This window comes from Sorex fumeus, unplaced genomic scaffold (genome assembly GCF_029834395.1).
Source record: "Sorex fumeus unplaced genomic scaffold, SorFum_2.1 ptg000030l, whole genome shotgun sequence".
Classification (NCBI taxonomy): domain Eukaryota; kingdom Metazoa; phylum Chordata; class Mammalia; order Eulipotyphla; family Soricidae; genus Sorex; species Sorex fumeus.
Window position 1 is genome coordinate 17,837,664 of NW_026606087.1, and position 15,380 is coordinate 17,853,043.

Genomic DNA, 15,380 nt, shown 5'->3' on the forward strand with positions numbered 1-15,380 from the left:
CGAAGGATGCACCGTCATTGTGTATGTTCACAAAACTGATAGTCAAGGATTTGAAGAAATAGAGTCTATACCAAAAAATTGGAAGGCCAGAGTTCATCCTAATCAATTCACTCAGACCCATCCTATGGCAGTAAAACCCTTTTCTCAAATAAAAGCTCATCTAGTAGTCTAATATGTGACACAGGCCAACCAGATCTCCACTACAAGGGAGGGGAACACCTATTTGTCACAGTACCGCTCTTACAAATTCCTAAGGCATCCTAAGGAACACCCTCCTCATATTTTTGAATGAGGAAACTGAGCCAAATGTAAAGAAACTTTTCTATTCTAGGCCTGCCCACATTCAGCATGGGACAGAGAATGAGTCTTTGGTATCAAGAAAAAGTATAATGAAATTCTTTACTGCATCAAAAAAAGCATTTATCCTCCTATGTCAGTTTTTTTCATCGATAAGACCCAGTAATGTTATCCATCTATGGGCTGCTATGGAGATTAAGTGAAATGAACTATATAAAGCATCCAGCACATGTATGGTACAACTTAGGTGCTCAGAAGTTACTATAGAAGAAGTATTACAATAATCAGGGCTGAAACCTGGAGAACCCTGGAGTTTTGTTCATCAAACCTGATGCCTATCAAAGAATATCTTTCCAGGAAAAAGATGTAATACCATCCTTGAGGGGGGCAAAATAGTTTTCAAACACCTTAATGTAGGTATTAGTGTACCTTACAGGAGGGGCCAGGATTTAACATGGGTGTTTGGGCTTCAATCTGTGGCATCACATGGCTTCCCAATCATCATCTGTTCAGCCCTGGATGCTTCTAAGCACTACTGGGATGTGGCTGAGGTTCTCAAGTACTGCAGCAGTGGGGGGCCCATAATACTTGGAACCCCCGCTGCCAAGTACTGAACTGCCAGTATTGAACTGGCAGTCCAGTTGGCCAACTATCACTGGAGTCACTTCTGGGTTCCTTAAGCACAGGTTGGGATGAGCACTTCCCCTCGCCCAACAAAAACAAAAACAAACCCTGCAGTGATATTTTTCCAAGCACAAGTAGGTAACTCAATCCAAAGTTACCAGCACTGGAGCAGAGCGCTAGTACAGTGGATGGGGCGCTTGCCTTGCATATTGCCAACCCGGGTTTGATCCTTGGCATCCCATATAGTCCCCTGAGCCCTGCCAGGAGCAACTACTGAGTGCAGAGCCAGGAGTAAATCCTGAGCACTGTTGGGTTTCCCCCTACCCTCCAACTCCCTACCTGCCATCCTGCAAAAAAAAAAAGTTCTCAGTATGGTAACAAGTAAAGTTTTCTTTCACCAGTATAAAAGATAGGAAACGAAGAGCTACAGGGGAATATTTACATCCTTTAATAGAAATATACCAATGACTGAATACAGCAATGTGATTCAAGTGACAGACAGACTCTGTCACTGTACACAAATACATAGAACTCATATTTTCCAACCAAGCAGGACAGTCACTGTTGGTATTTGTAAAGAATGTTAAGGAAGACCTTCCTCACAGAGTAATTAAAAAAATATATTTGCCTGATACTGTCTTTAATGTAAAGGTAACAAACATTTCTTAATATGATAGCGAAGACTTTTGTTTTTAAAAGCATACTGATATTGAGAGAGATATAGAAGATGGTAAACTAGGAATCTCCAGAAATCTATCTTCATCAAAACTGAGCTGGAAAAAAACTGTGAACCTAACTATTTAAGAACACTGCAGTCCAGCCAGCATGCAGGGAGAACTTGCTGAAGAGACAGGCAAAATTCACTTTCTTCTCTTATGGCAGAAGCACACAGCAGAAAGGATGAGGTCTGCCCAAGTTCCAGGTAGGCTTGCTAAGGCTAGTGTACGCATCAAGAACTTGTCCTCTTGGAGTGATACGTAGTGGGTAGGACACTTTCATGCATGCAACCAACCAAGGTTCAATCCCCAGCATTCCATATGGTTCCCCCAAATCCTCTAGAAGTGATCCCCGAGTACCACTGGGTGTGGCCACATGCATGGCCAAGTGTCCGACCTACTGTACCTATTGCTCCAGCCCAGTCTCACATGATTTTTGTTTGTTTGCTACTAGGACGCATCTGATGTGGGACTATAGTTGATGCTGAGGACCAAGTCAGCGTTAGCCACATGAAAGGCTAATGCCTTACCTTCAGTACAATCTCTCTGGCTCAACATAAAGAACATTTTACGAGAAGAAAAGAAAAAAGAAAAGAGGATAAAAATTAGGCTTGACAATATTTCATGCTTTTCACAGAGAAACATTTCTAAGGTCTTCTTGAAAAAAGGTTCCCCAGACTACAGAGATTGCTATTATGATGAATCTAGGTGAAGGGTATTCAACTGTTCACTACACTTAATACCTATATTGTTCAGTTCTGGCTGCCATAACGATATACTACATGGGTGGCATGAACTATTTTCTTACAGTTCCGAAGACTGGATTGCTCTAAGGAAAGGGTGTCAGCCTTGAGGGAGGGGTCTCTTCTTGACATGCTGAAGGAAGGGTTCTTGTTATGAAATCTGGTTTGTACCCCACTAATACCTTATGATGTTATCTAAACCTTATTATCTTGCCCAAACCCCATCTCCAAATACTATCACATTGAGAGATAAGCGCTTCAACACACATATTTTGGGAAAGGGGGACCCAAACATTCCGTCATTATCAATGCTCCATATAGAAGCATATTAACATATCATATTCTCTTTTTCAAGATGTATAGGAGCTAGCTATATCATATTCTTGAACTTTTTTTGCTGGGTGTAGGGGGCATACCCAGCTATGCTCAGGGGCTACTCCTGGCTATGTGATCAGAAATAACTCCAGGTGGTACAAAGGGGACTATACTGTATGTTGGGGATTGAACCCAGGTTAACTGTGTACAAGGCAAGCACGCTGCTATACTCTCTCTCTCGGGCCCCTTTCATTAATTATTTTAAGTATAAAAATATTGTTTGTAAAATATTAACCTTGATTTTCTGGTACAATACTAAGCATTCAGTAAAGGAGGTTTTTATTGTTCTTTAAGTCTTTGGAATACACCTATGTTGAGAGATTACTCCTGACTCTGATCTGGGACCAGTCCTGGCAGTACTCAGGGGATTATATGAGGTACTGGGGATCAAACCTGGGTTGTCTGCATGCAAGGTTAGTGGCCTACCTATCTCTCTGCCTCAGCAAAGGAGTCTTGAAAAGGAAAGAGAGAGGCCTGGAGAAATGGTAGAGGGGTTAAGATGCCTTGCACATGGCCAAATCTGGTTTGTACCCCAGAACCATGTATGATCCACTAAAACACTGCCAGGGTGATCCTGAGCAATGCTAAGAGGAGGGAGAGGGAGAGAAAGAGACAGACAGAGACAGAGAGATAGAGAGAGAAAGAAAGAGGAAAATAAAGAGAGCACTTTCAGAAGATAACTGTTTGCTAGAATAGACTGCACTGTGATAATACTGTAAATTTTATTTATTTATTTATTGAATCACTGTAGGAAAAGTTACAAAGCTTTTAGGTTTAAGTCTCGGTCATGCAATGATCAAACATATTTCCCTTTACCAGAACTTTGATTTTTCACCACCAAGAACCCCAATATATCCCCCCGCCCTCCCAATGCCTGTGAGGCAGATGAATTCTAATTAACGCTCTATCTACTTTGATTAGATTCATTGTTTTAACAAAAAATGCACCATTATTGTTTAGAGGCTGGAGCGATAGCACAGCGGGTAGGGCGTTCGCCTTACAAGCGGCCAACATGGCCAACCCGAGTTCGATTCCTCCGCCCCTCTCGGAGAGCCCGGCAAGCTACCGAGAGTATTCGATATGCCAGACACAGTAACAACAAAGTCTCCAATGGAGACGTTACTGGGCCCGCTCGAGCAAATCGACGATCAACGGGAGGGCCTTTACCTTTACCTTACCTTTACCCCAAAATCAGACCTGCTAAAAAGGTATTGTGAAATAATTTGTTTTCATGTTGTAACAGAAAGCACATAAACTTTGATCAGGCTATAAGAGGCTGGAGAGATAGTACAGTGGGTAGTACATTGGGTTTGATCCCTGACACCCTATATGGTCCCCTGAACAGAGCTGGGATTTAAATCTGGTTGCTATTCATTCGCTGGAAACACAATTAATTACCAAATTCTATTTCATTCCAAGCAGAGTCAAAGTCTCTTCCTTTTCCAGGGTTGGAGCAGTTCTACAGTGGATAAGGAACTTGCCTTGCATGTGGCCAACACAGGTTCAATCCCCGGTACCCCACAAGATCTGAGCACTGCTAGGAGTGATCCTTGAGTGCAGAGCCAGGAGCACTACAGGGATAGCCCAAAAAATAGCATCAAGTTCTGTTCCTTTTTCACTATCAAACATTGCCTAATTTTCTCTGTAAACCATTTGTCTGGTTTTCAAGTTTTAATAGTTTAGTAAGAATGAAGGCAGCCAAGATTAGAGGAAACTGGCAGAATTCCTTTGTGCCCTGTTTACCGAAGCAGCTCAAATCCCCCTGGCACAGAAACAAGGTTGCTGGAATGGTCTAAAAAACCAACAGGATCCTGAGTAGAGTGGACCTGGGTACAGCTCAATGGGCTGTGATTGCTGGAATTAATTTCATTAAGATTAATACATATATTCAAACATACAGAAAATATTTACTACTAAGGTTATATAAGGGCAGAATCTTCTGACCCAGCTCCAGGCTGTCTTCACCAGGGCATCTCAGAGGGGGGCTAAGTTTCCCCACCCCAAGCAGAACCCTGGCAGCCGAAAACCTCCAGAACCCAGACACAGCTATGCTCAAGGCCATTCTCCACACACTTGGACAAGCCTCACCCATGAGGGAGCCAACAGAGGAAGCCAGGTATGTGGGACCTGTGGCTGAGATCCCCAAGCCTGCTCGGATCGGAACTGGGCTTCTTCCACCCAGATCCCCAGTTTTCCAGTAGCTTGGCAGTCACACTCACAAACTGCCCCCAGCACCATGTAATCTTATCAATGGCCAAGATTCAGAGACTATAAAATAAAACTCCCAGAAGAGAGCAATGCAGTATTTCCTAGAGCACAGGGCCGCGAATCTTATTCTCTAGCCTACTGATGTAACTAAAGTAGCACACATTTGTTTGGTTTTAACATACTTGCATGTATCCTCTTATATATGGGGCTAATTTGCTCCAGAATGAAGTACAACAACCTTCACACACTTCCCTCTTATTGTGGTGGGAAGAAGCTCGTTGGTGGGATGGGTGTTTGAATGTTATACGTAATGAACTACTGCGAACTACTTTATAAAAATAAAATGTATAAAAATCACAAAAACAGTTACGTAAGGATAATAAAGCTGTTGTGATAAATAAAAGCATATGAAGTAAAACGTGAAGATGGCTGTAGTCGTATCAAACTCAACCTACAATATATCGATTTCTGTGAGTTATTTGGGTTACACAGCATTGAGAAAAATCCTGATGTAGAAATATAATTAACTGTAAATGTTAGAAGAATTTTTTTTATTAACATGCATTCTTAGAAACTTAGGTCAACACATTGATCATCTCTTATGTACTCAACTTTTATTAAAAATACTGATAAAAATAAAATATTTGAAAAATATAAAGTATTATGCTAGTTGGTTTTCCCTTTTATTGTCCTGAGACACACCTTGTATGGGAATTCATCTCCCTAACAAAAACCCCAAGGATGGGATATACTCCTAAGATAGGTAAGACAGTTTAGGTATCAAAATGCAAAGGGTTTTGCAAAAAATGCATCCAGGAAAGAGTAAAGAAAGAAAGAGTAGAATAAATAGTTGCAAAAATGTGCCAGGTAAGTACAGAATAATACTATTTACGGTCTTTTAGATGTAGGGACAAGATGGGTAAAAACAGAATAGGAAACTATCACGCCTCTGCTCAGAACCCCTTTCTGGGTGCTGGAAGTGGGACTGGGCCAAACCTGGGGATGCTGAGGGATTATTCCTGGTTACACACTTGGGAATTACTTCTGGTGGTGGTTGGGGACCATCTGGGTTGCTGGGGATTGAATCCAGGTTGGCAGTATGCAAGCTAAGTGTCTAACTCACTGTACTGTGGCTCGAGCCCCTTTTACATGGTACTTTTTTTTTTTCTTTTTGGGTCACACCTGGTGATGCACAGGGGTTACTCCTTGCTTTGCACTCAGGAATTACTCCTGAAGGTGCTCGGGGGACCATATGAGATGCTAGGAATTGATCCTGGGTTGGCCGTGTGTAAAGCAAACGCCCTACCCACTGTGCTATCGCTCTAGCTAGCCCCACTTGGTACTTTTAAGGGTACCTGCTGATTAGCTGAGATAGCCCAGCCTCTGATCTTCATGTTCCTTCTGTATGTTAATGTCTCTGTCAACTCAAACAATGTCAGCTTGGGTGGGAGAGCGATGCAGTACTGAACAAATGTGAGACCACTCAGCGCTGCTCAGGTGACCCTAAGGCTTGGACAACCTGCATTTATTTGTTTCTCTCCTGTCTATCTGTTCATCGCATTCTCTTTGAACAGCTTCACTGGCCAAGCCTGCAGGATCTGTTTGGCAAGATTCACGACACCTTGGGGTATTTAAAGCTATATCCGCTGGGTGGCTCAGGGGACCATGCGGTGCCAGAGATTAAATCCTGCATTCTTGTATGCAAAATATGAGCTATCTCCTGGGCTCTACCCTAGTAATCTTATAGAACAAAATCTGAAACAACACAATCAAGAATTTTCTGAGAGTCCTTCAGGACTGGTCTAGGAGACTGCACAATATACACAGTAAAGTGCAGTTACAGCAGCAACTGGCTCATTCTCCTCACTGCCAATGAGGACGAATCTTCTACCTGCAACCTTCACCCCTGCCACTAAGACTATGTTTAATCTGCTTTCTGAACTCCATCTTCCCCTTTTCTACTCTTTAATCCTGCTAACCTAAGTTCTAAGTGTCCCTGATATGGGGGTATTACTTCCATTTGTTTGTTTATACTGTTAGCTTCCCCTTGGTTTTATATTCATTATATTGTTGAAGGTTCCTAATAGTGAAGCACCAGAGTAATGTACACACATTTCCTCCTTTATTTCCACTGCCATATATACTACTCTAAATATCAATAACTATGGTGAAGCATTTACTTTGTGCCAGGTATTGTATGTTGAGAGCCTTCACAGGCTCATTCAATTCACAAAGTAGCCCTATGAAAAAGACTACTACTATTGGCCTCATTGTGCACATGAGAACACAAAAGCTCTGGAAGGTTAGAAAACTTGCCAAAACCCAAGTAAGGGAGAGAATGTTCCCTGAGAAAGTGCTGAGTCAGAGTCAAGCTCTTAAACAGAGTTCTTAAAATTGTTAGGGAACAATAGCATTCTCGCAGAGGGACAATACACACAACAGCAGAGAAGTAGGAAGTAGCTTGACATGAAGTTCAAGAAAAAGATCAGTCTTCAAAATCAACAGAGCAAGGTTGAAATACTTATTTCTGATTTTCTCTGAGTCCTGTTAGGGTGATTTTGGTTTTCTTACTTACGGAATGGGCATGACTATACTGTGTAGAATTTTTTTTTCTTTTCGGGTCACACCCGGCAATGCTCAGGGGTTACTCCTGGCTCTGCACTCAGGAATCACTCCTGGCGGTGCTCGGGGGACCACATGGGATGCTGGGAATCGAACCCAGGTCGGCTGCATGCAAGGCAAGGCTGCATGCATTCTGGCCCTACCTGCTGTGCTACTGCTCCAGCCCCTGTAGAATTTCTTAAAAATTAAAGTGAGCTATAGTATGTGAAAATACTCCACAAAGGGTCAGGTCTATGGGCCAGGTCATATTATTTATTGAAATAAATGTTGCTCATCTTTCCCCCCAAGCTGTTGAGAATTTAATGATAATTATTATTAATCTCAATCTCAAGAATGTTCTTTCTTGGGGGTATGGTGCTGCTAGCAGGTCAATCGGTACCTGTGAGGCGTGGGCATTAGCAGCCTGATGGCGTCTTCAGACTTCCAGATGCCCCAATATTGCTGCTGTGCCTTTGGCCAGACCCCAAACACTTGGGACAAAGTTTACCAAGAAAGTAAATGGCCAAAAGTTAGGTATTTGGGAGAAACACCCACAAACCACCTCCGGCTCAGCTATATAATTGGAGGCAAGGCCTCTCTGGTTCCATATCGAACTGCTTAACAGCCATGATCCCAGAGACTCAGACAAATCTCGGAACCCAGAGGCTTTTGCCAGTGATGCGTCTGGTCCCCACAGGAACCACCCTAAAGGGGAAAGGGTACCATCCCTCTGCCTGTTCCCCTTTGGCAGCTCAGTGGCTGCCATCCTCCAGAGGTCACTGGACAGTCAGGACTGGCCCCACAGTGATGAGACACGCGGGACTCGTGGGATAGGGGTGGAGCTGGTCCTCCCCACCCTAATGAGACCCTAAGTCGCTGCCCACAAGCAGCTTCTCTGGCTCCTGATCAAGCTGCTTAACAGCCATGATCCAAGAGACTCAGGAACGAATCTCAGAACTCAGCAGGTTTTGGCAGAAATCCCTCCAGATTTAACTGTTCTGTCCTCCCGTTGTTCACCGATTTGCTCGAGCGGGCCCAGTAAAGTCTCCATTTTGAGACTTGTTGTTACTGTGTCTGGCATATCGAATACGTCACAGGGAGCTTGCCATGCTTTGCCGTGGGGGCGAGATACTCTCAGGAGCTTGCTGGGCTCTCCGAGAGGGGCGGAGGAATCGAACTCGTATCAGCCATATTGGCTACTCACCAGGCAAACGCCCTCCCTACTGTGCTATTGCTCCAGCCCATTTAATTGTTAAAATTTTGGAATTCCAAAATCACGTGGTCACTACTGTGGCCATGCGGCATCATATGTTATTCATAACCAGCAACAGAAAGTAAATTTTCTACTGTTGCCTTTTCAGCAGATTTGAGTGTTGGGGCAAAATCCCAAATTATAATGGTGGATCTGGTGTTGAAATATTGAATGTGATCAAAGTAGAGAGAAAGTAATGTGGAACTCATCTGCCCCACAGGTAGGGGGAGGGTGTGGGATGGGGGTATACTGGGGTATTTGGTGGTGGAAAATGGGCACTGGTGAAGGGATGGGTGTTTCATTATATGACTGAAACTTAAATCTAAAAGCTTTGTAACTGCTCTCACGATGATTCAATAAATAAAATTATAAAAAAGGGGAAAAAATAAAAAGAATATTCTTTCTATCTCTATTAGACCCTAGGCATATCTTCCTTTTCTGAGTTCCCAAGCATCCCTAGGGCTTTTGGAAATGGAAATATCAAGTCATTCCAGAGGTTATTTGGTAATGTCCTTAGCCACCTTTTCTCAAAATGATAACCATTCTCCCACCACTCACCAGTGTAGGCCATGTTCTTGGGGTTGCCATAAGGAGCCCCAGGCTGCACGGGGCTGTAAACGGGGTTCATTGTGGAAGACTGAGGATCCTATAGAGAAAAGAGAAAACAGCACTGATTAATGATTGTTCATTCTCCCTGACATCAGCTTCCCCTCTGCTTCCCCTCTATAATCTCCAGTTTATCCTCACGGAGGAGAACAAGGCATCACTGAAAAAAAGATTACATAAAAAGCCATATGACTGTACTACCCTATGCACTTGCCATCTTCCAGAAGAAGATGCTGAGAAACATAAGGTGCTAGCTTACATAATATCACCCAGGCTTCGAGCTCTTGGTTCATTGCCAGTCAACCATCCCACAGACAAAGTTGGCACTAGCATATTGTATGACATTAGCTAAATTACTTCCCCCTCTCTAGACAGTGTCCTCATGTAAAACGAACAAATTTAGGCTCTCTGGAGTCCTTTCTAATTCTAATGATACTTGTGTAAGAATTGGCAAAGGATGGACTTCTACTGGGGAGCACTGGTGCCTGGTGATGAACACACAGACTTCTGAAAGAAATAAACTCACGCAATCCTTGCACATGCAGAGGACAAGATCCCACCATGGAAAAAAAAAAAACACGAATTTACTGCCACTGATCATTTTGTTATAGACAAGGAAACACAGTCGAGATCTTTTTCAAAATGTATTCAAGGGAAAGAAATAAACGTGAAAATCTGTGTGTAGTATCACCTGAACAAGTGCTTTGTTAATTACCTTAATGAAGCACATTCTCCATTCTGATTAATGCAATAGCTCTCATTAAGCTCCATTAGCCAGTCAATTTGTCCTACCTTGTTATGGGAACCATTTCTGACACATAGGCCAATGCATGTTTGAAAATGTGTCTCCAAATATATTATTTACACTTCATAAAAATCAAACAATTTCTTCCTAACTAGGTTCACATGATAGAAGAGCAATTTTTTTAGGTCATTAACTTCTCCTGCAGCACCTCAGGATAGGAAATAAGGCAAATGTTTAAGACGGGCAATCAACAGCTGGCTTGATGACAACTATTCTGCAATTTGTCTGTACATGGATCTGGAATGAAGGTAGAGAAAAGATTCCTAAAGAAACACAATTGAGACAATAAGACAGGAAAACATAAGCAGTCAATTCAGAGACTAGAACTTCTTGAAAAATGCCAATTTGCAGTCCTGGCAAATCACCTCAGGCCAACAGGCTACTTTAAATATAATGAGTCAACAAATTGAACTTAAAACAACTTTAGGATGAAAGTTATGGAAAGTACACGTTTCTATACAATTTAAGGAAGAAATATTCTCATAGCTAGAATTATCTAAGTAACACTCTATCTAAAAATATAAGCATTCTCCTGACACCAGGAGGAAGCGGGGGAGAAGAGAAAGAGAAATTATAGATGTTAAAATACACTGCAAACTTAAAAGTGGCATGCAAATACAAACACCGACAGTAGCTAAATAAGCATGAGTAAGGAAGATAGGCACTGCATAGCATCACTGGCTCTGTAAACTCTGAGCACTCTCCTACCAAGAAGTCACTCTCCATCTGCTGTTGACTGACCAAAGTATGAATTTACTTTTCATAACCAGAGAAACTCATCCATTTTCAAACTGGTCTCCTGCTGCCCCCAAATTGGGGCTGCAGCCTCAGAATGACAGCTTGTCTGGGCAGCTCCCTATAATAGCATAAATTCCAATCCCAATTAATTACAAGAAGAAATGAGATCTGTCAGGGGTTCAACATTGGGAATAAGAATGAGAGTCGTTTCATAGGCAGACTTCCTGGCTTCAAGGGACAGTCGGCCTCTTCTAGCAGAATCTACACAATGATGACAGTTTGGGGAAAGGCTAAAATCTGGGTGTGGTGGTAGTCATAATTTGAATATATTCTGAAGACCAAGCTGACAGAAGCTTAAATATGAAATCTGAGAGCAAGATGGACAATAAAGATTATCCCAAAGCCATACCACAAAATCATAATAATTTTAAATACCATTTACTAGAATGAGAACTATGAGAGGAACTATGAGAGGAACAAGTTTTAGAGTGAAGGACAAAAACTTGAATTTAAACTTCAATTCAAATTGCCTAAGAATTCTTATTACTGAATGGCCAACACACACACAATTAGTCTATAACCACTATTACCAGTATTGTCATTATTATCAGCAGCTACTGTATACCTGTCACTGGACAAATGCTATGCTAGGGACTTATTAAGTCCTAACAAAAGTCTTACAGAGTCATAATTCTTGCAAAGTATTATTTTCACTTTAGGTAGGTAAAAAGACTTTAAGCCCAAAGGAAGTGGCTTGCATAACATCTCACAATCAAGAACTGGAATAAGTTTCAAACACATCTGATTACACTGTCCAAGGTACTTCCACAGTTAAATGAGGTTTTCTATCTTCTAACCAAGTCCTGGTCTAACAGGACCTGAAGCTCTAACTCTTGGATCTTGGGCTCTTTCTAGACCCAGAAAGCTCCCAGCCTGTTGGGAATTCATAACTCCTACCATGTCCTTGCTGGAAAAATATGGGAATTTATAAGACAATAAGTACTGCCTACTTGTCTCCTAGAATTTTAGCTGCTATATGAACACCCATCCAAACCGATATTACTTCTTCAATAAGAGAGACTTAGGAATGTTTATTATCTAAGTTCTGCCTAGGCTGTCTCTCCAGATACAAGGAAGGATTTTTCTTCTGAGTGCTAAATCACATTGAGCCCAAATTACTTGTGCCAGCAAATAATTCTGCAATAGCTTCCCATCTTATTCAGAATAAAGTTCAAAGTCTTGCAAAAAATCTACTAAGAGAGCCTGGAGAAATATCACAAGGGATCAAAGCCTTTGCCTATGTTTGACCTTGGTTCAATCAACAGCACTACATCATGGTACCCAAAGTACAGCCAGGAACCACAGGGAGCAATCCCAAAACAAAACAAGTCTATAAAGAGCTTATATGATTTGGTTTTGCAAGTTCAGCCCTCTAGTTACAACTCTTCCTGCTATCACCTTTTCTCTCTACTGTAGTCACAAGGAGATCCTTGTTCCCTGAACAAACCAGGTATGCTCGTGCCTCGGGGACTTTGCACTTGCTTCCCCCCTACTGAGACTTGAGACTACCCTTCCTCAGGTATCTGTGTTTCTCCTCTTCACTGAGGTCTCTGTTTAAATGTCACCCTATTAATACCCAAAGACAATGGGAAAAAAATAACATGAGAACTGGTATTCAGTAGAAATTTTGTGTTTTATGTATGAAACCCTATTAGAAACAGTACTGTAAACCACAGTGTAAAACTCTTATTTAAAAAAAAAACCACCTCTCATAGAAGGAGTCTGGTGGATGGGAGGCAAACAGGAGTGCGTTTGCGGGAGGGGGGGAAGGGAGGGGGGAGTTGGAGGAGCATTGGTGGAGGGAAGTGAAACTAGTGAAGAGATTGGTGTTTTAAAAAAAAAACCACCAAAACACGTATGCCTGAAACCCAATCATAAATAACTTCAAAATTTCACTGTGAGAAAAAGGAAAAAGAGGGAAAAAAAAAGAAAGGGAAAGGTCACTCTATTTATTAGAAAGGCCCTCTTTAACCAAACCTATCTAAAAATTCCTACCCAGGCTGTTATTCTGTCTTGGCGAGCTTTACTTTTTCTCATCAACTGTAATTACATGATATGTTTTCCTGCCTTTTTTGGGTGGGCTTGTTTTTGGGCCACATCTGGTGGTGCTCAGGATTTACTCCTGGTTCTGGGCTCAGGGTTTGGGAACCATATGAGGTACTGGGGATCAAACCTGGGCAAGCCACATGCAAGCGCCTTAGCCACTATATTGTCTCTGGCCTCTTTCCTCTTCTTTGTTTATTCTCTTCACCATTAAAGTAAGTTCAATAAGAATAACAATTCTTTATTCCCAGAATATTATATAGCACATAATAGGAACTAAATACAAAACAGCTGAATGACTAATGTACCATCCTCCAAGTTTCTCCAAAAGATAACTTAAAAAGTTTCAAGGTGCTTTGCAGTTCTTAGCACATCCCAGTCATTTACTTCATATACATCTCTCTGGCATTTATAGCCAATGTCTAGAGGTACCCTACTGAAAGTTTCTCTCGGGCAGAACAAGCAGGTATGAGCCAGGCAGTGATGTTCCCATATAGAGGGAAAGAAGACAGAGGCATTAAGACTTCCCTTCAGAAGGAGCTGACTTTCACTCCCAGGATATTCTGCAAGTGGTGTTCTACTACCATCAGAAATCAGTTGGGGGCCAGAAAGATAAAAATACAAGAGTTAAGGCACTTGCCTTGCAACTGGCCGACACTAATTCAAACAGCTTATGTGGTCCTCTAGCACTGCAAGGTCTGGGGTGGCCCCTAAGCACTGCTGGGCATGACCCCAAACAAAATAAAACAACAAAAAACCCACTCAGAATATCTATTTAAAATTAACAGCAAAATCTAGGAGTGCAAATGAAAAGAAAAATGCAAGGCTGGGGCTGGAGCAATAGCACAGCAGGTAGGGCGTTTGCCTTGTATGCGTCCGATCCAGGTTCAATTCCCAGCATCCCATATGGTCCCCTGAGCACTGCCAAGAGTGATTCCTGAGTGCAGAGCCAGGAGTAACTCCTGAGCATCGCCAGATGTGACCCAAAAAGCAAAAAAAAGGTACCACTATGTTAATTTGCAAATAATTTTAGAATTTTCAAATAATTTTACTATTTACAAAGTGTTTACAGTTTGCAATAAATTTTTTTAAATGAGGTGGGCTGGGCCAGGGAATGAACTAAAAACCTCACAGATGTGAAGCATGAGTTCTACCCACTGAACCACATCCCCAGTCAACAGTAACAATTTTAATTCTCTATCTCTCTCTCTTTCTCTCTCTGTCCCTCCCTTCCTCCATCCCTCCCCCCCCCCCCCCCCATTTTGGGATCAAACCCGGTGTTGCTCAGGAATTATTCTGGATTCTACACTCAGGTATTACTTCTGGCCATGCATGGGGGACCATTTGGAATGCTAGGGATCAAACCCAGGCTGGATGCATGCAAGGCAAGTGTCCTAACCATTGTGCTATTGCTCCAGCTCCTAAACCCAAAATTTAGAAAAAAAAAAAACCTCTGGGGAACAAATACTCTTAATGAGTATAAGACCTATTATGGGATCCCCAGTAGTCAGCAGGGTTTCACATGTTGCCCAACGACAGATGAGTGGATTAAGAATATATGGTATGGAGCCAGAGCAATAGTACAACAGGTAGGGCACTTACCTTGTGCACAGCTAACCTGGGTTCAATCCGGGTGTCCTATATGAGCACCACCTATGAGCACCACCAGGAGTAATTTCTGAGTGCAGAGCCAGAAGTAACCCCTGGGCATCGGATGTGACCCAAAAAGCAAACACACAAACAAACAAACAAAAATCCAAGAGGACAAAGTAAAAGGGAGGCAGGTAGGGGTAGTGGGTGTGTCTTGCATGTATAAGGTCCTGTGTTCAATCCCTGATGTGACAATAAATAAACTCAAAAAATAAACTAATTGAGCCTCCCACAGAGGGAGGCTGGGGGTGGGGAGCAGGGTCTTGGGGGATGGTGAGAGGGAAACAGGGGACATTGCTGGTGAGAAATGTACACTGGTGGAAGAAGGGGTGCTGGATCATTGTGTGACTGAAACCCAATTATGAACAGCTCTGTAATGGTTTATCTCACGGATATTCAATTAAAAATTTTTAAAAATTAAACTAATTGAAAAGTAAAAGGGAAGGTGAACTGAAATAAGATCAATACCTAACTGAAATAAAATTAGTTTATACCTGGAGTAGATTATAAATAAAGATACTCATTTATTTTATTCCCCAAAGTAAATATTAAGAAAATAATTTAAAAACCTATGAACCAAATCAAAAGGGAACTACTGAAACATATTACAAACAAAAATAAACCGTGAAAATATTTTGCTAAGTGAAAGAAGCCAGAGCAAA

General features: G+C 42.0%; 1 protein-coding gene across 2 annotated transcripts in view; it reads right to left on the reverse strand.

The window, feature by feature from the left end:
- The window catches only part of FAM168A (family with sequence similarity 168 member A), a 173,690-nt gene that overhangs the window by 50,353 nt on the left and 107,957 nt on the right, over positions 1–15,380 (reverse strand). For both annotated transcript variants that reach the window (XM_056115888.1, XM_056115887.1), the window contains exon 2: positions 9,375–9,462. In XM_056115888.1, the coding sequence (XP_055971863.1) occupies positions 9,375–9,444 (70 nt within the window). In that variant the 5' untranslated portion in view covers positions 9,445–9,462. The remainder of the gene's footprint in view (positions 1–9,374; positions 9,463–15,380) is intronic.